We start from the raw sequence: 23,949 nt of genomic DNA, 5'->3' as shown, positions 1-23,949 counted from the left end.
TTGTAAAAGTATTGAATTATAGAGTATCTACCCATGATCCTTTCCATACGCCAGTTACAAGAGAAGCATAGAAACTTCTGTAGACTGCAGCAAAGCATTCAACACCATTGGCAGGGCCGAACGCGACAAGCCTTGGGGGAAAATTGGCTGCCCACCAAAGCTCCACCGCCTCATCTCCTTTCATGCTGACATACATTGTTCTTTACAATTTGGCACCACTTTGGGCAGTTTCAGGATGAGGAATGAAGTGGAGCAGGGTTGTGTTCTAGCCCCTGTTTCAGTATTTATTTCTCCATGCTTCTGACCTTTGCCTTTCCTGCCAATATGGAAGGAGTTTACCTGCATACTCGATCTGACAGCAAGTTCGACAATCTGTCTAGACTTAAAATTAAGATCCGAGAACTAATCTACGCAGCGCTAGTAGCTCACATGGAAACTCCGCTGCAAAAACTTGTGAATTGTCTTTCCCAATCTTATAACTTGTTTTTCCTTTCTATAACAATCAAGAAAACTGTGATTGAGACAGGGTGTCGCTACTTTGTACTTGATCACACCTCACTGGATGTGGTTAGCAAATTCTGGTATCTTTGGTCCACAAACTATCTGCTGCTTGATGCTGCACTCCATCCACGTGTAGGGAAAGTAGCTATCATCTGTGGCTGACTCTGAAAACGTGCATGGAATAACATCAAGCTGGATTGGATTGGATTTGTTTATTGTCACGTATACCGAGGTACAGTGAAAAGTATTTTTCTGCGAGCAGCTCAACTGATCACGAAGTACATGAAAAGAAAAGGAAATAAAAGAAAATACATAATAGGGCAACACAAGGTACACAATGTAACTGCGTAAGCACCGGCATCGGATGAAGCATACAGGGGTGTAGTGTTAATGAGATCAGTCCATAAGAGGGTCATTTAGGAGTCTGGTAACAGCGGGGAAGAAGCTGTTTTTGAGTCTGTTCATGCGTGTTCTCAGACTTCTGTATCTCCTGCCCGATGGAAGAAGTTGGAAGAGTGAATCAGCCGGGTGGGAGGTGTCTTTGATTATGCTGCCTGCTTTCCCCAGGCAGCGGGAGGTGTAGATGGTGTCAATGGATGGGAGGCAGGGTCGTGTGATGGACTGGGCTGTGTTCATGACTCTGAAGTTTCTACGGTCCTGGGCCAAGCAGCTGCCATACCACGCTGTGATGCAGCCAGATGGGGTGCTTTCCTTGGTGCATCTGTAAAAGGTGGTAAGAGTTCATGTGGACATGCCGAATTTCCTTAGTTTTCTGAGGAAGTATAGGCGCTGTTGTGCTTTCTTGGTGGTAGCTTCGACGTGGGTGGACCAGGACAGATTTTTGGTGATGTGTACTCCTATGAATTTAAAACTGCTAACCATCTCCACCTCGGCCCCATTGATGCGGACAGGGGTGTGTACAGTACTTTGCTTCCTGAAGTCAATGACCAGCTCTTTAGTTTTGCTGGCATTGAGGGAGAGATTGTTGTCACTGCACCACTCCACTAGGTTCTCTATCTCCCTCCTGTATTCTGACTCGTCGTCATTCGAGATCCGGCCCACTATGGTCGTATCGTCAGCAAACGTGTAGCTGGAGTTGGAACCAAATCTTGCCACGCAGTCGTGTGTGTACAGGGAGTAGAGTAGAGGGCTAAGTACGCAGCCTTGCGGGACCCCAGTAATGAGGACTATTGTGGAGGAGGTGTTGTTTATTCTTACTGATTGTTGTCTGTGGGTCAGAAAGTTGAGGATCCAGTTGCAGAGTGAGGAGCCAAGTCCTAGGTTTTGGAGCTTTGATATGAGCTTGGCTGGGATTATGGTGTTGAAGGCGGAGCTGTAGTCAATAAATAGGCTGACTCTTAGGACCAAGATGCTGGTTTGTGAGGCCTGTGCCCTCAGCCCCTTGCATGGCTGTGAAACATGGATAGCTTACAGCTATCAAGAAAGGTGGTTCATAAACTCTATTCTCGCTGTTTGTGGTGCTTTCTGGGCATCTCTTGGAAGACAAAATTATGAATATGGCGGGTCTCCTCAAAAGGTTAATTCCCCAAGTGTGTTAGCACTCACCAAGCAGAGGCTGGTGTGCTCGGCTGCGTTCACCGGTCGGAAGACTGCTACATACCCAAGCATTTTTTATATGGCGAGGTAGCTGTTGCCAAAATCCCATTAGGACACCCAGAGCTTTGCTTCAAGGATGTTGCAAAAGTGACATGAAGACCCTACACATAGATTTTTGCACATGAGAGACACTAATTGATGACGGAGGAAATGGAAACTTCACCTATGAAGCGGCATGCTTCCTTGGCTACTTGGCTCTCTGTGGCCACAGTGGCTTGACAACTGGCGCCGACACAAAACAACCACCCACAATGACACTTGATAACTGCTTCATTGCGAGACTTTTGACGGAACTTGCCTCGCGTGAATTGGTCTCTTCAGCCAACAGCAAGCATGCAACATATGAAACTACTCCATCGTTAACAAATTTGATTTGGTGCATGTCTATTATCTTGTCTAGATGGAAGAATGCTGACAACAGGTCCCGTAACCTTTGTTACAACTCACAAAGCTCCTTCAACAGCATTTTCCAAGTCCACAATCTCTGCAGCCTAGAAGGATAAGGACTGCAGATGCATAGGAACACAATTACTTGCAAATTTCCCTCCAAGCCACACACCATCCTGACTTGGAAGTATGTCACCGTTCCTTCACTGTCACTGGGTCAAAACCCTGGAACTCCCTAACAGCACTGTGTGTGTACCTGCACCACATGGACTGCTGCAGTTCAAGAAGGCAGCTCACCACCACTACATCAAGGACAATTGGGAATGGGCAATAAATTCTGGCCTAGCCAGTGACACCCAAATTTCGTGAAAGAGTAAAGAAATATGGTAAGATTGTTATGTTTTGAGGCTATGTTTTTAATTTGGGATAAAAAGGAGGAATGAAAGGATTGTGCGCAGCACGGTAGCATTGTGGATAGCACAATTGCTTCACAGCTCCAGCGTCCCAGGTTCGATTCCGGCTTGGGTCACTGTCTGTGCGGAGTCTGCACATCCTCCCCGTGTGTGCGTGGGTTTCCTCCGGGTGCTCCGGTTTCCTCCCACAGTCCAAGGGTGTGCAGGTTAGGTGGATTGGCCATGATAAAATTGCCCTTAGTGTCCAAAATTGCCCTTAGTGTTGGGTGGGGTTACTGGGTTATGGGGATGGGGTGTAGGTGTTGACCTTGGGTAGGGTGCTCTTTCCAAGAGCCGGTGCAGACTCGATGGGCCGAATGGCCTCCTTCTGCACTGTAAATCCTATGATAATCAATGATAATCTATGATTCATGTGTCCTGTCATGAATTCAGCCCACAGCACACTTGGGTAGCTTGATTGTTAAAGATTAAAAAGGGACACAGGTTGTTTAACAGGGAGGAATGTGCAAGATATTCACACTTGTAGACATTGGCAGAAGCATCTATTCTGATTGGAGACTAACAGTCTATCTACTAAGTCCCCAGAAGGTGTCGAGAATATCCGGTTCTGTAAATGGTTGTACTGTCTAACTTGAAATTAAATATAGAGCAAATGAAGTTGGGCGTCTAAACGGTAACTAATCAGCATGTCCACTAGTGTACCAGGCCCTTGTGCGTAACATTGCCTTGGAGGTCTTCTGGGGTGACCATGAAGTGAGAGGTTGCACATAGGTGGGCTCCATCATGGGGATTTGCTTTTTGGCCCTTTTTGTCTGTTTAACGGGTGAAAGAGTGGGTAACTGAAGAGTTTCCTCTGACATGGGATATCTGCAGGCTACAGCATGAGAAATAAGTCAAATAAGTACTCTTTAGCCCATGTGTCGCAGGAGAGTAGAAAATGATGGAGATCTCTGCTTTATCGTTGCTTTCTGGCCCCCGGTCAGGCTGGTCACATGGAATATAAGGTGGTTAAATGGGCCAGTTAAGGTGTTCGTCAATCTAAGAAGTTTGATGGCGGATGTTGTTTTCTTGCAGCATCAGTGTTCGGGACCAGACGAGGCTGAGGAAGGGGTGGGTAGGAACGGTGTTTCATTTGAGCTTTGACGCAAGGACGAGGGAGACAATGGTGCTGATTAATAGGAGGGTGGCTTTATCAGTGCTAATATAGTGATGGATTCAGGGGGGAAATGTGTGTTAGTGGGATGTTGACTGGAGACCTGGTGGTCTTGGTGAATGTATACGCGCTGAGCAGGGAGGATACAGATTTTATTAAGTGGGTGCTAGCGGCCACCCGGACCTGGGTAGTGGGGGTGGAATGTTCAGCAATTGATGTATTGTAACCATGCTCCGTACTATATGGACTTTTATCTGGAGGAGGGCTGAGTTCAGCGACCTGCCCCCACTTGGAGTTAGACCCTGCGTTGCTTGCAGATAAATGTGCGTGTATAGCTTACGCTATTGGGACCTATGGGGAGTTTAATAAGAACGAGGCGGTCTTGTCTTCTATATTCTGGGAGGTGCTAAGAAAGTTTGGTTCCTTTTCAGGATATAGATTGAAAGTGGATAAGAGTGAGGATTTTGCGGTGAGCCCTCTGGGAGGGGGGCTGATCTGGGGTGATTGCAGTTTCGGCTGGTCAGGACTAGTTTTGGATACCTGGGAATCACCGGTGGCTCATGATTGGGCCTTGTTGCACAAGTTGAACCTGGCCAGTCTGGTAGAGGGGGGTGAAGGTGGATGTAAAAAGCAGGGGTGCCCTCTCATTATCATTGGCGGGAAGGGCCCAGTTAAAGTGAACTTCCTCCCGTGGTTTTTTTGCATTTTTCTGACGTTTTGGTAGGATTAACAAGCTGATCTCGACCTTGGTGTGGACAGGTGTAAGCCCCCCCCCCCCCCCATGCGACTGCCATTCCTACAGAGAGAGACTGTCGGGGTGGGGCGGGGGGTGGTGGCATTGCCTAATTTAATGAATTATTACTGGGCGGCGAACATTAAGAAGGTGCAGGGGTGAGTCATAGACCGTGTTATTTGGGGGCTTTTGGAAGAGGCTTCTTGTATCAGGTTGTGTTTATGGGCACTGATAGCTGCTCCTCTTCCGTTCTCCCCAGCCAAATACTCTTGAGTCCAGTGGTAACAACTTCTCTGAGGATATGAAACCAATTTAGACAGCATTTTAGGCAGAAATCTATGTTGTTAATGGTACCATAAGATTTGTAAGAACCATAGGTAATTTGGATATTCTGAATTCTCCCTCAGTGTACCCGAACAGGCGCTGGAATGTGGCGACGAGGGGCTTTTCAAAGTAACTTCTTTGCAGTGTTAATGTAAGCCTACTTGTGACAATAAAGATTATTATTATTATTTATTCCGACGGGAATGGACTCGGCATTTAGGCCCTGGGAGAAGGAGGGGGTACAGAGGTTTAGGGATTTGTTCTTGGAGGGTAGGCTTGCTGGGCTGGAGGAGCTGGTGGAGAAATTCCAGCTTTCGAGGGGGGTTTAGATGCCTACAGGTACAGAACTTTGTTCAGAAGGAACCCTACATTTCATTTGTTGCTGCCCACTTCTCTAGTGAATAAGGTAGTGCCTTTGCTTATTACTGGGCGGCGAATGTGGAGAAGGTACGGAGCCGGGCTCTCGGGAGGCCATATTGAGGGTGTCAGACCAGCCGTTGTTGGAAACGGGCACGGAGGCAGATGTTGTACCGTTCGCCTCGTTGATTGCCCGAAGGCGGATCCTGTTAACCTCTCCACCCTGTGCCCTGGCGTGGCGGGGGACCTGATGGAATTCTTGACACTTGAAGAAAAGGTCAACTTTGAACTGAGGGGAAGGATGGAGGCATTCTACAATTCATGGGCGTTATTCATTATGCACTTTCGAGAATTGGATTACATCGAACATTGCGAGTTGGGCTGCTGGTAGTGCTGGGGGAATGGGGGAACTGTATGTGTTAATGGTGACTATGGGTAATTCCTGATTCCTTTTTATCATTTAGTTATGTTAACATGCGGGCTAATGTTTGGGGGTTTGGTGGGAGGATGGGATCGTTGTTATTGATATGGGGATTCTGTTGCTCTCTTTTAATGGCTATAAATATAGCTGTTAATAAAGTCGCCTTTCTTAATCTAAATTACGAATATGCTTTCAGAGTCGCCAGGTATCTCTTGATACCGCCACAAGGTTCAAATGAATACCGATTGGCGAATTATACACCAGTTAGTTAGTTCAAAGTCAATGGTACTTTATTTACTCACAGTATGATTTACTCATGCACAATAACACTACAGGCTAAACTATGTCTATCACTAACACCTACAGTTAACTTCGGGTGCCCACATAGGTCAGAGGAACAATGGCCGTTGTTCGGATCTGAGGCTGTTGGGTTCGACGAGGTAGCAGGAGTACAGCTAAGGTCGTCCGTCTGGTAGCGAGCGTTGAACTTGAACTTACTTGCTTCTGGTGGTGCAGGTGGAAGGGTCTCTCTGGTTGAGAGCCAATTCCAAGAGGCTGAACATATGGCGGGGGTTCCTTCTTATACTCGACAGCTTTGCGCGCTTTTAAGCGAGCCTTAACCTTGGTCCCAATTAATTGGGCAGCTTCTCGATCACTGCCATCGATCTGAGCCAATAAAGGGGCGGGTGCCCTGATGGCTGGGCGTGTCCTAAGTGGCCGTTGGCCTTGCTTTGTTTGTATCTTCTTGCTGAGGTAGTGGCGCCGGAATGTCTGGGACGGTATCGGCTACCTGAGCACTAGTCCTTTGTTCATCGGAGATGGGCCATCAATGTGCAAATCAGCCAAGATTTCGGTTCTATCTGCAGTCTGTCTTTTAAATACACATTTGGGCTCTGTGCCTGCTTGTTACTTTCCATTGTCCATTTTCCCTGTATGCTCTGCAAGTGTCCATTTTATATGCTGAAAGTGGCCATCCCAGATGGCTACGATTCACATTGCATTCGTTACTGATTATTGTTTATTGTTGGGTGTAATTTTGGGAGAAAATGTGAAAAAGGAGGAGAATAAAAAATATTTTTTTAAAAAGGTAGTGCCTTTGGATGAGATAGGGGGAGGGAGGAATTCTGATATTTATGGGCAGTTGATGGAAAGGGAGAGGGCTTCCCTTAGTGTTGGGTGGGATTACTGGGTTATGGGGATAGGGTGGAGGTGTGGGCTTGGGTAGGGTGCTCTTTCAAAGAGCCGGTGCAGACTCGATGGGCCGAATGGCCTCCTGCACTAAATTCTATGATTCACTGGAGGAAGTAAAGGGAGAATGGAAGGAAGAGTTGGGTTGTGCTTTTGAGAGGGGGATGTGGGGCAAGATTTTACATAGGGTTAATTCTACCTTTTCGTGCTCAAGACTGAGTTTGATTCAGTTTAGTTGTGCATCGGGTGCGCATGACTGGGGCTTGGATGAGTGGGTTCTTTTCGGGGAGAAGCATGGGCAGCACGGTAGCACAAGTGATTAGCACTGTGGCTTCACTGCGCCAGGGTCCCATGTTCGATTCCCTGCTGGGTCACTGTCTGTGCGGAGTCTGCATGTTCTCCCCGTGTCTGCGTGGGTTTCCTCCGGGTGCTCCGGTTTCCTCCCACAGTCCAAAGATGTGCAGGTTAGGTAGATTGGCCATGATAAATTGCCTTCAGTGACCAAAAAAGGTTAGATGGGGGTTATTGGGTTACGGGGATAGGGTGGAAGTGAGGGCTTAAGTGGGTTGGTGCAGACTCGATGAGCCGAATGGCCTCCTTCTGCACTGCATGTTCTATGTAGAGGATAGGCGCAATCATTCCAGGAGTCCGGCGAACCACTCGCATATGTATTGGTCTTGCCCCAAGTTGGTGAGTTCTGGGCTTCCTTCTTTAAGGTGTCAGAGATATTGGGGTTTCAGTGAAGCCGTGCCCATGGGTGACTATCTTTGGGGTATCGTGCGACTGGAGCTGCAGGAGGGGGAGAAGCCTGCTATCCTGGCCTTCATCGCTCTGAAAGCCTGGAGACGGGTTCTGCTCGGGTGGAGGGCATCAGAGCCACCTAGGACGACGGCATGGCTGGGTACCTGTTGAGGTTTTTGCACTTGGTAAAAATTAAATACACCATCAGAGGGGCAGAGGAGGGGTTCTATTTGAGTTGGATGCCATTGATTTCCTTTAAGGATCTGACAGTCATGGCAAATAAGTGGAAGGTGAGTAGGTTGTGGGGGCGGGAGGGGAAGGGGTGAGTTTGGATAAATGAGGGAAATATGGAATTGGTGGGTGGGGTTATTATTAGAAAAGCTGTATAAAGTAGATTATCTTTCCTGTATGTTGTAAAATTGAAAATTTCCGGAGTAAAAGTATTTTTTAAAAGCATTGCCACGGAAATGGGCTTTGAGAGGGGAAGGGTGCATTGGAAACCAATGTAAAATCGGATTACAAGGTTCTCCTAAAAGATACCATGAATTTCCCAAATGGGGACGTCTGCAAGGAATCCAGATAACGAGTGAGCAGATGGAGGCGGAAGTTTACCATGCAGAATACAGGAGAGAAGTCATGCTGTTGCTAACTTTGGTTGGCTCTTAATTCGTTGCCCGTTGGGTCTTTACTGAATTCGCTCTGTTTCTATAGCCTTTGCTCTCGAGTCGCCAGGTATCTTTATGATACCGCCACAAGGTTCAAGTTCAAGTACTGATCAATAACTCAACACACCAATTCGTAAGATTCAAATCAAAACACATTTATTATACACAGTAAATCACTACTCATGCATAAACTGTACTTTCTAGACTATTCTCTATCACTAAAAGGCCTATACGTAGCTTCGGAATTGGCCCACCAGGTCAGGGGAACAAATGGCCTTTCGTTCGATCTGAGTCTGCAGGATTCGAAAGCTGGTATGGTCTGGTAGCTAGGAGCGCCTATCTCGTAGCATGCGTTGACTTGGTTGATGCGGCAGCTTGGGCAGTTCACTCTCAAGGGTTGATTCGAGTTGCTGAGTGACCCTGCCAAGAAGGACGATTTGAACTTGGGGACTCTATTTTATAGTCCCCAGGGGCTTCCCGCCATTCGGGGCGGACCCTGTACCTGGTTCCAAGTGATTGTACTAAGTTCTGATCACTTGGATCGATTTCTCCAATACTGGAGCTGTCCCCTGATCACTGGGCGGTCCCTGAGTGTCCGTTGGCTTTCCTTTGTCTTGGCTCCTGCTGGCGCCGAGGAGTCTGGCTTGGCCTTATTCACCTTAAATGTTCCGATTGTTCCCAGGGATCGCTCATTAGTATGCAGATGGCTGTGAGTTTCAGTGCTGTCTGGGCTTTTGCAAGTTCTAATACAGAGGATTTCTGCACTTGCTAGTTTTTGCCTGTGTTGGCTGAATTTCCCTGCAGCCTTAGCGGACCTCCATTTTAAGTCGGGAAGTGGCCAACCCAGGTGGCTACAATGCTCAAGTTGAGAATACCAAACCTGATGGGTCACTCTCCGTGTGGAGTTTGTGCATTCTCCCAGTGTCTGCGTAGGTTTCACCCCCACAACCCAAAGATGTGCAGGTTAGGTGGATTGGCCAAGCTAAATTGCCTCTTAATTGGAAAAAAATAATCGGGTACTCTAAATTTTTTTTAAAAAAGTAAATAAACGAGAATACCAAATCTGTGAGGATTTAAATTGGGGCTGGAAGATTTGCCTAGCTTAAGCTAGAGGTATAATCTCTAGGGAAAACCCTCACTATGAAACACAGTTTTAGGGTCCAAAGCTACCAGGCTGGGAAAGGAAAAGAATGGTGTTGACTCTAACCCTGTTTTGAGGACATTCCTAAAGCGTTCCTACTCCTCCTGCCATGACCAAGCAGAATCCACTTAAACAGGTCATTTGCCTGACAGCGAACCATTGACCTAAAGAAGTGGGAACAAACTTTTTTTATTTTATAATGATGTCACAATAAATACTTGTGGAAATCTAACACGTCCATAACTTTAAAAAGGTAAGGTTTTGCAATGTTTTCAAGTAGGATATTTTAGAAACTTCTGACACATATTCATCGTATAGGTTTGATTCGAATATGTCTGGATTGCAGGATTACGCGTTGATCCATAAATTTTCAATGTAGTGGTTTACCAGGACAGTTTTGTCATTTGATGCATAAAATATGGGCTAGGAGTTGGCCTGGGCAGGATTAATTTCTGGGCCCTGCTTGGCCTTGGATTCACATGTGAAGCTTTGTTTCTGGATGCACCACAGTTGAGTTCATCTTTCTCTCATTAATGTCTATACTTCTATTGTTTGTATTGTATACTATTCTCATTTTGTTATACAAGCAAATCATCTTGGATTATGAATTTAAAGCAATCTAACTTTCCTGTGTTTGTTTTCCTTAGGTATTGAATGCTCAGCAGGCTGGATACAAAGCTGCCATAGTACACAATGTTGACTCTGAAGATCTTATTAGTATGGGGTCCAATGATGGTGAGTAAGGTACTAAATGTCATTAAATGTACAATGTGCTAAATTTCATGCCCGATCTATGCCCAGTTAGTTTATCTGCATTAGCAGCCTGTGAATTAACTGCAGTGAAGGTAAAATTGGTCAAGGTTCCTGATTCTGATCGCTAGCCAAGGATCCCTGCTGGACATTCACATGTGTGGATCACAGGTGAGAACAGGATTGAGCTTTACGGAAATGTTCTTCAGAGTCAGATAGCTAGCGCACACTTCCTTTTGGTCACTGGGGCATTATATTAGTGTGAAGTGGCAAATGTCTAATTGTGCTCCAACAAGGAATTGATGTTTTCAAACATTGTAGGGAGAAATAATGGACAACACACATTGGATGTCATTTGCTTGGAATGGAATCACTACACTGTGGAACCTAAAATACCTTCCTTTTTGGGGGAAGAGGGTGGTTAGGATCCATTGGATAATCAAGAACCCCATGACAAAACGTTAGAAATTAAGTTTAAGAATAACTTGCATTTCAGGGCAGCACGGTGGCGCAATGGTTAGTACTACTGCCTCACGGCACCGAGGTCCCAGGTTCGATTCTGGGTCACTGTCCATGTGGAGTTTGCACATTCTCCCCGTGTCTGCGTGGGTTTCGCTCCCACACCCCAAAGATGTGCAGGGTAGGTGGATTGGCCATGCTAAATTTCCCCTTAATTGGATAAAAATGAATTGGATGCTATAAATTATTAAAAAAGAATAACTTGCATTTCTATAATACTTTTAACTTAGTAAAGCATCCCAAAGTGCCCTACAGCAGGGTTATGAAGCAACATTTGGCATTGAGCCACAAAAGGAGATACATATGTAATGTCAATGTTTTTAAAAAAAATTTAGAGTACCCAATTCATTTTTTCCAATTAGGAGGCAATTTAGCGTGGCTAATCCACCTACTCTGCACATCTTTGGATTGTGGGGGCAAAACCCACGCAGGCACAGGGAGAATGTGCAAACTCCACACAGACAGTGACCCAGAGCTGGGATCGAACGTGGGGCCTCGGCGCCGTGAGGCAGCAGGGCTAACCCACTGCGCCACCGTGCTGCCCTTTAAAAGTTATTAAAATTGTATTTTTAACGGAGTTTGTGAACTAATGTCGAAAAGTTTACCACGAGCCAACCAGGAGTCGAACCTGGGATTTCCTGATCCGTAGTCAGGCGCGTTATCCATTGTGCCACTGGCCCATTGTAATGTCAATGTTTGGTCCAAGAGGTATGTTCTAAATAACTATTGGAATTTTTTAATTTTTAAAAATTAATTTGGGGACTAAGGAAATGGCAAAGTCATTTGCTGTTTAAAACAATTGATTGGACCAATAATTTTAGTGTTTAGTGGAAAGGGGAATAAATTATATTTATAGGCCGAGTTACATTGAAGAGCATGTGGAAAAGATCGAGTTTGGAAAAAGGTCTTAAATGTTGCACGTTTCTGACCACTGTATGAAGATGAATACATCTTTTTCTTCGTGTTACAATAATGAAAATCATAGAATCAAAGAATTTACAGGGCAGAAGGAGGCCATTCGGCCCATCAACTCTGGGCCACCCCTTGGAAAGAGCACCCTACTTAAGACAATACCTCTACCCTATCTCAGTAACCCCACCCAACCTTTTGGGCACTGAGGGGAAATTCAGCATGGCCAATTCACCCAACTACATCTTTGGGCTGTGGGAGGAAACCCATGCAGACACTAGGAGAAAGTGCAAACTCCACACAGACAGTCCCCGAGGCCAGAATTGAACCCAGATCCCTGGAGCTGTGAGGCAGTAGTGCTAACCACTGTGCCACCCCAAAATCCTTGCCCCCTCAAGTGTCTTGCTCTTCAAATCCATGAAGTCACCTCTTGCCTTCAAAAATGGAGAAAATGTTTCCAGGAGGAATTAATGGTGTGGGGAATGGTGCAGGTCTATGGGCTGGGTGGAGGAAGTCTGGTTTAGAACGGGCACCTGGGTGTCCTCCTGGTTAGAGGTGGCATGGGCACGATGTGATGAATGGCCTCCTTTGTGCTGTAATTTTTCTATGTTTCTAAATGACTAGCCTCTGCTCAGCATCATCTCTTGATGGCATAGCTGAGATTAGAACTCCCTGTATTTATTGTAAATATAAACCTACACTGCAACAGTCAGGACAACCATTTCTGACTCTGATAGGTGACACATCTGTTTGTCAGGTGGCATGATGTGTGGCGAGGGAAAGTGTATTCTGTGATATCTGTCCAATGGTGCAAACGCACTGTCGGATAGCATGGGTGCAAACTGGTTTTACTTCCCACCTGCTCTAGGTTTAGAGTGTACACTTCTGGAGTCGGGACTTGACCCAACTCTGGAGCAATGGGCAGTGAAATTTGTTCCACATGAAACCACACATCACAAATTTGAGATTAAATATCGTTTAATATTTATTGTGACAGTTCATTGGTTACTGTGTACCGTCATGTTGATGTACGTAAGCATGACATATGAAAATACATCAAGATAGCTCCTTCTGACTGACTGTTGAATTTACAGAGCCATGGGCTCTCTCCAATCTGCTACTTTGTTACCAAAGTAGGACGGCACTGTGGTGCAGTGGTTAGCACTGGTGACTCCGGCGCTGAGGACCCAGGTTCGATCCCGGCCCTGGATCACTGTCCTTGTGCAGTTTGCACATTCTCCCCGTGTCTGCGTGGGTTTCACCCCCACAACCCAAAGATGTTGCAGGTTAGGTGGATTGGCCACCTTAATTGGAAAAACAAAAATCGGGTACTCTAAATTTATTTCTAAAAATACATTGTTACCAAGAGCAGTGAGTGAACTGAAGTAAAATTTCCAAGAACTAAACAAATTGGACACTTAATTTTGCACATGTTGTTTTTATGGCCCCAGCAGGATTGAGGTAATCTTGTTGCATAACTCATTTGATCATTTTTATCTATGTTTACCCCTATAACTTCCAGTTCTTTTGTATTCTCAAATTTGTGTCTCTTATTTAATGACTTTTGCCATAACATTTTTTATCCTTGGATACTGACTGCTCCAGGAGAAGAAATAACATTTTATTTTGGTTTTATTCATATTCTCTAATCCTACTCCTAACACTTTTTTCTTATCCACGTTCATACGTTTTCCCACACTCTTTGCCAAACTTCCTCCTGTATCTTTGAAATGCACCTGCATCAGAGAAACTTCCATTGCATAATATGCTTGGCGTGAATTGAGGAAGAGGCAAAAAGAACAGCAAATGGTATTGAAGCTGGATTGTTCTTTTTCACCGATTTTGAAAAAATATTGTACATAAATGAACAGAGAAAGTTAAATATTATTTGAAACTTATTTTGGTCTTTTAAGGAAATGCTAATCTTTGCAATGTTTGATGGAATCTGATACAGGATGCTTGGTTTTGGCAAATTAGATTAAAACTGCTGGGTACCAAAATCTTTCTAAAATCTCCGAACCTAAAAGGGAGGAAAATTCACTTTTTATTACATAGAACAGAAATTTGTTGCAAAATACACTAATCGGGCAGCGTCTGGGGAGAGAGAAAAAAGTTAATTCAGATCAAAGACCTTTCATCAGAACTCCTGAATATTACCAGCATTTATTATTTCTGTTTTCAACTTCCCAGCATCCACCTTTTTTAATAGCCTGTCTTTAAAATTCATGTGATGTGTGCATTGCTGGCATGGTCAGCATCTATTGTCCATCTCTAATTGCCCTTGAGAAGGTGGTGGTGATCTTCCTTCTTGAGGCGCTGTGACAAACCTGTTGGGAGTTTTATTTGAAGATGTTACAAGCAGAATCGATAAGACGGAACCAGTGGATGGGTTACATTCAGATTTTCAGAAAGCTTTTGATTAGGTCACACACGAAAGGTCCCTTCCAAGTCAGTATGGTCTGGCTTCGGGGGGGGGGGGGGATATGTTCCCATGTATCCACTGCTGTTGTCCTTCTAGGTGGTAGAAAGCCCAGGTTTGAAGGGTACCTTAGAAGGAGTCTGAGTTGCTGCAGTGCATCTTGTAGATGGTGCACACTGCTGTCAGTGTGCGGATGGACCACTGAGGCAGGGGGCTGCTTTGTCCTGGATGACGTTGTGTTTCTTGAGTGTTGTTTAATATCCTGCTTTTGGATTTGGTAATAAGACCATAAGACCGTAAGGATGTGGTTGTGACTAGGACAGTAACCTGCTGTCAGGTTCTAGAGCTTGTGACAAGCGACTGTTGATACATTAGCAGCATCTGTTCAATCAATCCCTGTTTAGTGCAACTCTAAAATCTAGGTTACATGCTCATTTTTCCGACTCCCCTTCATTCCAGCCAAGAAAATTCATGCGTGGCTGTCTCACACTTCTACATGCTGGTTAATTTTAATATAAACCCAAGGCCAATTCTGCCACCTGCAGTCGGTTTGAAAATAAGACTTTAAAAAGTTTAAATGCAAAGTTTGCTTTTCATTAGTTGCAACAGTACTGACAACTATTTGGCATCCCAACCTGTTCTGTAAGAGATTCTCACTCAGGAATACCCTGAGGATAGCACCTTCTCAATTTGCTGGGATTGACCCAAGACTATTACACAAGTGTGGTGGTTGATGGGAAATGTTCAGAATGGAGTTCAGTTACAAGTGGAGTACCACAAGGATCTGTTCTGGGGCCGTTGCTGTTTGTCATTTTTATCAATGACCTAGAGGAAGGCGCAGAAGGGTGGGTGAGTAAATTTGCAGACGACACTAAAGTCGGTGGTGTTGTCGACAGTGTGGAAAGATGTAGCAGGTTACAGAGGGATATAGATAAGCTGCAGAGCTGGGCTGAGAGGTGGCAAATGGAGTTTAATGTAGAAAAGTGTGAGGTGATTCACTTTGGAAGGAATAACAGGAATGTGGAATATTTGGCTAATGGTAAAGTTCTTGGAAGTGTGGATGAACAGAGGGATCTAGGTGTCCATGTACATAGATTCCTGAAAGTTGCCACCCAGGTTGATAGGGTTGTGAAGAAGGCCTATGGAGTGTTGGCCTTTATTGGTAGAGGGATTGAGTTCCGGAGTCAGGAGGTCATGTTGCAGCTGTACAAAACTCTGGTTCGGCCGCATTTGGGGTATTGCGTACAGTTCTGGTCACCGCATTATTGGAAGGACGTGGAGGCTTTGGAGCGGGTGCAGAGGAGATTTACCAGGATGTTGCCTGGTATGGAGGGAAAATCTTATGAGGAAAGGCTGATGGACTTGAGGTTGTTTTCGTTGGAGAGAAGAAGGTTAAGAGGAGACTTAATAGAGGCATACAAAATGATCAGGGGGTTAGATAGGGTGGACAGTGAGAGCCTTCTCCCGCGGATGGAAATGGCTGGCACGAGGGGACATAGCTTTAAACTGAGGGGTAATAGATATAGGACAGAGGTCAGAGGTAGGTTCTTTACGCAAAGAGTAGTGAGGCCGTGGAATGCCCTACCTGCAACAGTAGTGAACTCGCCAACATTGAGGGCATTTAAAAGTTTATTGGATAAACATATGGATGATAATGGCATAGTGTAGGTTAGATGGCTTTTGTTTCGGTGCAACATCGTGGGCCGAAGGGCCTGTACTGCGCTGTATTGTTCTATGTTCTATGTTCTATGTTTTTTATAGCACGCTTGGTGTGCGCCATTGGCTAAAATCCCACAAAATGTAGTTCTCGAGGCCCATATAATTTTGCACGGTGGTAAACAATGCGCAGATAGCCAAATGGGAATATGGTGCCATGGTAAAACCTAGACCTAGCTCAAAAGAGGACACACCTAGATGCTAAATATTTCTGGATGCCAGGTGCTCAAGAAAGATAGGGAAGGAAGGAAAGGAGGACTTGCAGTATTAAGGGAGAACGTTGCAGTGTTGGAGAGAGAGGATATCTTGGAGAGGTTAAGGACAGAATGTATTTGGATAGAGTTATGAAACAATACAGGAACAGTTATATGACTAGCTCTATTCCATAGCCGCTGCATAGTGGGAAAGGTAGAGAAAGAAATCTAATGAAATTAGAGTTATGTAAGAACGACATAGCTGTATAATTGGTGGGAGGGGGTGTGGGGGCAATTATCCCTAGGGATAGACTGGGATATTCTTAGCGTAAAGTGCAAAGAGGAGGAAGAGTTTCTGAAGTGTGTTCAGGTGTGGCTTCTCGATCTGCATGTTTTCAGCCAATTAGGAAGGAGGCTTTGCTGGGAAGTGAAATAGGTCCAGTCTCAACAGGGGTCAGAGGTACTAAATGAGTTTGTTGCATTTGTCTTCACAAAGAAAGAGGTTCCTGTTAAAGTCATAATAAAAGTAGCTAGTTGAGACACTGGATGGGCTAAACACTGATAACGGTATTAGAAAGGATGCCTGTACTTAAAAGTTGATAAGTCACCAGGACCAGATTACGTGCATGTAAGGATATTGAGAGGAGTAAATTTTTTAATTAAAAAAAATAAAAAATAAAAATTTAGAGTATCCAATTACTTTTTTTTCCAATTAAAGGGCAATTTAGCATGGCCAATTCACCTACCCTGCACATCTTTGGGTTGTGGGGTGAGACCCCGTAGACACGGCGAGAATGTGCAAACTCCACACGGGTAGTGACCCGGGGCCGGGATCGAACCCGGGTCCACGACTCAGTGATGTAGCAGTGCTAACCACTGCGCCACTCTGCTGCCTTTTGAGAGGAGTCGATGTGGAAATCATGGAGTACCCGGCTCTGAAGAAGAGTCATACAGACTCGAAAGGTGAGCCTGTTTGTTTCTCCACAGATGCTGCAAGACCTGCTGAGTCTTCCCAGTGTTTTCTGTTTTTACCCCAAAAAGCCCTGTTCAAACCCCGAATGTAAAATTAAACACGTGGGAGTGGAATTAGCTGAGTTGCTCTTACACAGAGTCAGCACAGACAGGACAGGCTGAACTTCCTCCTTCTCTGCTGTCACCATTCTATGATTCTATGTTTTATATTCCGTTAGCTATTCTGTTTAATCTGCTACATAATCAATGCAGTTATGAAAGTAATAAGCTTTGAAAACTGTTTCTGCATAGTTTACAGTTAATGGATAGAGTGTTGCTGTACATAAATTTCACAGTGCAACAAAGGAGTGCCATATATTTAATGTCTTGCTAAATTGGTATAGGTAAATTATATTATCTGTTTTCTCAACCGTATCCAAGAAAAAATACGTTGTTGGAAGTGGTAACATTTTAAGATTTAAAATATTTTGATTAACAGTTTTGCTCCCCCACCTTTCCAGTATTGCCATCTCTAATGTAACTGGGGCCAATTTAAACTAGTTTATAATGATTTCCTTGCTGCTGCCAGCACAAGAAAGGCTTTTATTTACCTGTTTGACGACTCTTATTTAATTTTATTAATGGTTGTACCTCATATTTCTCTAGCAGTTCTTGGTTTTACAGATTTCATTAAAGTCTCTGTTATGCCATGGTCCCTGTTAAAGCAAATATTGTTCATGCTTCTATTAAGCCTTTATAGTGTACAGACAAAAAAATCAATGGGATTCAGGGAAAATATATCTGACTTGGTGAGGGGGTTGTTATGCAGACAACAACTATTCCTGTTCTGAAACTCCCAGTATAAAGTGTGCAACTCCCAGGGAGGAGCTTTCAATGGTGGAGCATTTCTGGTGTTTTAGGAAAGAAAGTATTCTCTTTGTGAAGAAACTCTTGCCAGAGTGAATTTTTGAATCCTGCACTATCAAAAGTTGTCTGCAAATGTTTGCATTTATGCGCATAAGACATAGGAGCAGAGGTAGGCCATTCGGCCCGTCGAGTCTGCTCCACCAATCAATGAGATCATTGCTGAATTGATATAATCCTCAACTCCACATTCCCTTATTCCTTTGATTCCCTTACTGATTAGAAATCTGTCTGTCTCAGCCTTGAACATACTTAACGACCCAGCTTCTACAGCCCTCTGCAGTAAAGAATTCCCCAGATTCACTACCCTCCGAGAAGTAATCTCTTATCATCTCTGTCTTAAATAGGCAACCCCTTACTCTGAGATTATGCTTGCTGGTCCTAGACTCTTCTGCAAGAGAGTCTTTCTCCATTTAAATAATATTCAGCTCCTTTATTCTTCCTACCGAAGTGGATAACTTTACATTTTCCTACATTATATTCCACCTGCCAAGGTTTTTGCCCACTCGTCTAACCTGTCTATATCCCTCTGTAGACTGTCATCCTCACCACCTGCATTCCCACCTATTTTTGTGTCATCCACAAACTTGGCAATAGCGCATTATTTCCCTCATATTGTAAATAATTATGGCCCCAGCATGGATCCCTGTGATACTCCACTAGTTACAGGTTGCCATCCTGAAAATGCCTCTTTTATCACAACTCTGTCTTCTATCAGTTAGCCAATCGTCTATCCATGCTAATATACTACCCCCAACACCATGTGCTCTTATCTTATTAAGTAGCCTTTCTTGTGGTATCCTTTGGAATGCTGTTTTGAAAATCCAAGTATATTACATCTACTGGTTCCCCTCCATTTATACTGCTCGTTACCACAAAGAATTCCAATAAATCTGTCAGCCATGATTTCCCCTTCGTGACTCTGTTTGATTATAGTATGCATTTCTAAATGCTCTGCTATTACATCATTTATAATGAACTCTTAACGTTTTCACAATGACAGAAGTTAAGCTCACTAGCCTATAGTTACTTGTTTTTTGACTCCCTCCTTTTTTGAATAAAGGTGTTACATTGGCAGTTTTCCGATCCTCTGGGGCATTTCCAGAATTGAAGGATTCTTTGAAGATTACTACCAGTGTATCTGCTATCTCTGTAGCTACTTCCTTTAATAGCTTGGGATTAACTTATTAGGCACAGGGGGGGGGGAGGGGGGGGTGCATGATAGCACAGTGGTTAGCACTGTTGCTTCACAACACCAGGCACTTGGGTTCGATTCCCAGCTTGTGTCACTGTCTTTGCGGAGTCTGCACATTCTCCCCATGACTGTGTAGGTGTCCTCCTCCAGGTGCTCCGGTTTCCTCCCACAAAGTCCCAAAAGACGCGCTTGTTAGGTAATTTGGACATTCTAAATTCACCCACAGTGTACCCGAACAGGCGCTGGAGTGTGGCGACTAGGGGATTTTCATGGTAGCTTCATTGCAGTGTTAATGTAAGCCTACTTTGTGACACTAATTAAGATTATTATTTATCGGTCTTTAGCCGATACTTTCCCTCGTATTTTTTTCCCCAAGTGATATTGTATTTATTTCTTCCATCACTTCCTTTCTATCCCTTGAGTATTTAATATTGTTTGAATATTATTAGTGAAGGCTGATGCAAAGTATTTGTTTAACTCCTCTGCCATGTCCTGGTTCCCCATTATTATTTCTCCAATCTCAATCTCTTAGGGTTTATGCTGGTCTCTTTTTACATATTTAAATAAGCCCTTCTGTCTGTTTTTATATTGTTTGCTAGTTTACCCTCAGTTTACTTTCTCCCTCTTTATTTTTATTTTTGGTCATCTTTTGTTGGTTTTTAAAACTTTCCCAATCCTCTGGCTTGCCACTAATCTTGGCCACATTATATATTTTTTCTTTCAGTTTATTACTATCCTTCACTTCCTTGGTTAACCATGGTTGATTTATCCCCTTCCTGGAATCCTCCTTCCTCACTGGGATATATGTTTGTTGTGAGCTATGAACTGTTTTCAGAGACGTCTGCCATTGCTGATCAACTGTCTTTCCTGCTAAGCTCCTTTCCCAGTCCAGTCCAGGCAACTCTGCCGTCCACACTACTTAGGCCCAATCCCCTATTCCCGTAAACCCACCCTAAGGCTAATCTACCTAACCTGCACATCTTTGGACTACGGGAGGAAACCGGAGCACCTGGAGGACACCTACGCAGACACTGGGAGAATGCACAAACTCCACACAACAGTCACCTGAGGTCGGAATTGAACCTGAATGAGAGGAGAAGTTTCAGATTTTGAAAGAGAAGTGATGGGTGAAAGATTTGAGGTTGAGACCCCAGAGTCTGTTGTTAACTTGCTCCAAATTAAAAGACTACGCTGCTCTATGTATCCTGTGACCACATTAAAAGCACACCAAAAACCCATGAGGCTGTCAGCATTCTGGTAATCATCTCCCACGAGTATCCAGTGCTGAGTAAAACAAGCATTTTATTGCTATTGCCTTTCACGATAACCTACATGTGTAAGGTTTGATTTCCCGTTTTTGTAAAGATGAAGATGGCACAAAGGAACTGGCTGAGGTCTGCACCTGATTTACACATTGCCCTTTCCTCCTTTGAACTTCAAATTCAAATGAGAGCATGAGGAGGAAGCAGATTGCCCTTTCGCAATAAAACTAAGTGAACATGGCATGGGTTGCGAAGGTCGGCTGGTGCGTGGGTCCCAAAGGTCAACCCATTGGCAAAAGTGGGTCACAGGAAAGAAAGCTTGAAAAGAACTGTTCCAGGAAAGTGTCCTGAATATGCTCTAGGAATTCCTCCTCATGACCACCTCTGCCAATTTGATTTTCCCAATCCACATGAAGATTAAAGTCACCCATGATTAAAGTACTACCTTTTTACATGTCTTTATTAGCTTCTGATTTATTCTCAGTCCCACAAAATAGCTACTGTTTGGGGGCCTGTAGACTACTCCCACCAGTGTTGTCTTCTCCTTGTTATTTCTTATTTCCACCCATATGATTCTACAGCTTCTGCTCCAAGATCATTTCTTCTTATTGAACTTATTCAATCCTGGTTCCAACAAAGCTACCCCGCCACCCTTTCCTTTATGCCAGTCCTTACAAAAAGTCACATACCGCTGAATATTTAGTCCACAGTTTGATCTCCTTAAATCACATCTCTGTAATGGCTAAAGATCATACCCATTAACCTCAATATGTACCATTAATTAATTTACTTTGTGCTGAATGCATGTGCAATTAAGTAACAAGCCATTAATGTTGCCCATTGTTTCTCTTTTTGACCCTATTTGTTGCTTTTCATTATGTTTGTATACTCTGTCCCTACCTGTCACAATCTGGGTGTCATTACCTAAATAACAGCCTTGTAGTGCTGTCATATCCTTTTGCTTTGTAAGCTAATATCCCCTGTACAGAGCCCCCCCCCCCTTCCCCATATAGTTTAAAGCCCTCCAAATGGAGGAGGCCGGTTCTGTTGATGGAATGGTACAAAAGAAGAAGTTGAGGAATATTTGTAATGTGCTTAATAACGTGTAGGCTTACTCTGGGATTGGATGAAGAATAATTAAAATGTTGGCATTATCAGAATAATTAATTAAGTTTCTGTACCAGTATTCAGTCATCTCATTGTAAAGAACAAAGAAAATTACAGCGCAGGAACAGGCCCTTTGGCCCTCCCCGCCTGCACCGATCCAGATCCTTTATCTAAACCTGTCTTCTATTTTCCAAGGATCTACTTCCCTCTGTTCCCCGCCCGTTCACATATCTCTAGATGCATCTTAAATGATGCTATCGTGCCCGCCTCTACCACCTCCGCTGGCAAAGCGTTCCAGGCACCCACCACCTTCTGCGTAAAAAAACTTTCCACGCACATCTCCCTTAAACTTTCCCCCTCTCACCTTGAAATCGGGACCTCTTGTAATTGACACCCCCACTCTTGGAAAAAGCTTGTTGCTATCCACCCTGTCCATACGTCTCATAATTTTGTAGACCTCAATCAGGTCCCCCCTCAACCTCTGTCTTTCCAATGAAAATAATCCTAATCTACTCAATCTTTCTTCATAGCTAGCACCCTCCATACCAGGCAACATCCTGGTGAACCTCCTCTGCACCCTCTCTAAAGCATCCACATCCTTCTGGTAATGTGGCGACCCGAACTGCACGCAGTATCCCAAACGTGACCTAACCAAAGTCCTATACAATTGTAACATGACCTGCCGACTCTTGTACTCAATACCCCGTCCGATGAAGGCAAGCATGCTGTATGCCTTCTTGACCACTCTTTTGACCTGCGTTGCCACCTTCAGGGTACAATGGACCTGAACTCCCAGATCTCTCTGTACATCAATTTTCCCCAGGACCCTTCCATTGACCGTATAGTCTGCTCTTGAATTAGATCTTTCAAAATGCATCACCTCGCATTTGCCTGGATTGAACTCCATCTGCCATTCCTCTGCCCAACTCTCCAATCTATCGATATTTTGCTGTATTCTCTGACAGTCCTCCTCGCTATCTGCAACTCCACCAATATTAGTATCATCTGCAAACTTGCTAATCAGACCACCTATACCTTCGTCCAGGTCATTTATGTATATCACAAACAACAGCACGGATCCGACACGGATCCCTGTGGAACACCACTAGTCACCTTTCTCCATTTTGAGACACTCCCTTCCACCACTATTCTCTGTCTCCTGTTGCCCAGCCAGTTCTTTTTCCATCTAGCTAGTACACCCTGAACCCCATACGACATCACTTTTTCCATCAACCTGCCATGGGAAACTTTATCAAACGCCTTACTGAAGTCCATGTATACGACATCTACAGCCCTTCCCTCATCAATTAACTTTGTCACTTCCTCAAAGAATTCTATTAGGTTTGTAAGACATGACCTTCCCTGCACAAAACCATGCTGCCTATCACTGATAAGTCTATTTTCTTCCAAATGTGAATAGATCCTATCCCTCGGTATCTTCTCCAACAGCTTGCCTACCACTGACGTCAAGCTCACAGGTCTATAATTCCCTGGATTATCCCTGCTACCCTTCTTAAACAAAGGGACAACATTAGCAATTCTCCAGTCCTCCGGGACCTCACCCGTGCTGCAAAGATATCTGTTAAGGCCCCAGCTATTTTGTCTCTCGCTTCCCTCAGTAACCTGGGATAGATCACATCCGGACCTGGGGACTTGTCCACCTTCATGCCTTTTAGAGTACCCAAAACTTCCCCCTTCCTTGTGCCGACTTGACCTAGAGTATTTAAACATCCATCCCTAGCCTCAACATCCGTCATGTCCCTCTCCTTGGTGAATACCGATGCAAAGTACTCATTAAGAATCTCACCCACTTCCTCTGACTCCACGCATAAATTCCCTCTTTTGTCTTTGAGTGGGCCAATCCTTTCTCTAGTTATCCTCTTGCTCCTTATATATGAATAAAAGGCTTGGGATTTTCCTTAACCCTGTTAGCCAAAGATATTTCATGACCCTTTTAGCCCTCTTTATTGCGTGTTTGAGATTTGTCCTACTTTCCCAATATTTCTCCAAAGCTTCTTCAGATTTAAGTCGCCAAGATCTTATGTATGCTTCCTTTTTCATCTTAGCTAGTCTCACAATTCCACCCGTCATCCATGGTTCCCTAATCTTGCCATTTCTATCCCTCATTTTCACAGGGACATGTCTGTCCTGCACTCGAATCAACCTTTCCTTAAAAGACTCCCACATTTCAAATGTGGATTTACCCTTAAAGAGCTGCTCCCAATCCACATTCCCTAGCTCCTGCCAAATTTTGTTATACTTGGCCTTTCCCCAATTTAGCACTCTTCCTTTAGGACCACTCTCATCTTTGTCCATGAGTATTCTAAAACTTACGGAATTGTGATCGCTATTCCCAAAGTAA

At 44.2% G+C, this 23,949-nt stretch overlaps 1 protein-coding gene and 1 non-coding gene across 3 annotated transcripts in view; one reads left to right on the top strand and one right to left on the bottom strand.

Annotated features, from left to right (window-relative positions):
* Positions 1-23,949, top strand: part of rnf13 (ring finger protein 13) — a 319,053-nt gene that overhangs the window by 188,897 nt on the left and 106,207 nt on the right. For both annotated transcript variants that reach the window (XM_072473860.1, XM_072473861.1), the window contains exon 5: positions 10,289-10,376. In XM_072473860.1, the coding sequence (XP_072329961.1) occupies positions 10,289-10,376 (88 nt within the window). The remainder of the gene's footprint in view (positions 1-10,288; positions 10,377-23,949) is intronic.
* trnar-acg (transfer RNA arginine (anticodon ACG)) lies at positions 11,518-11,590 on the bottom strand. The gene has a single exon. It is a non-coding gene; the product is annotated as a tRNA-Arg (tRNA).

This window comes from Scyliorhinus torazame, chromosome 14 (assembly GCF_047496885.1).
Source record: "Scyliorhinus torazame isolate Kashiwa2021f chromosome 14, sScyTor2.1, whole genome shotgun sequence".
Lineage (NCBI taxonomy): Eukaryota > Metazoa > Chordata > Chondrichthyes > Carcharhiniformes > Scyliorhinidae > Scyliorhinus > Scyliorhinus torazame.
This window is presented reverse-complemented; position numbering and strand designations above follow the sequence as displayed.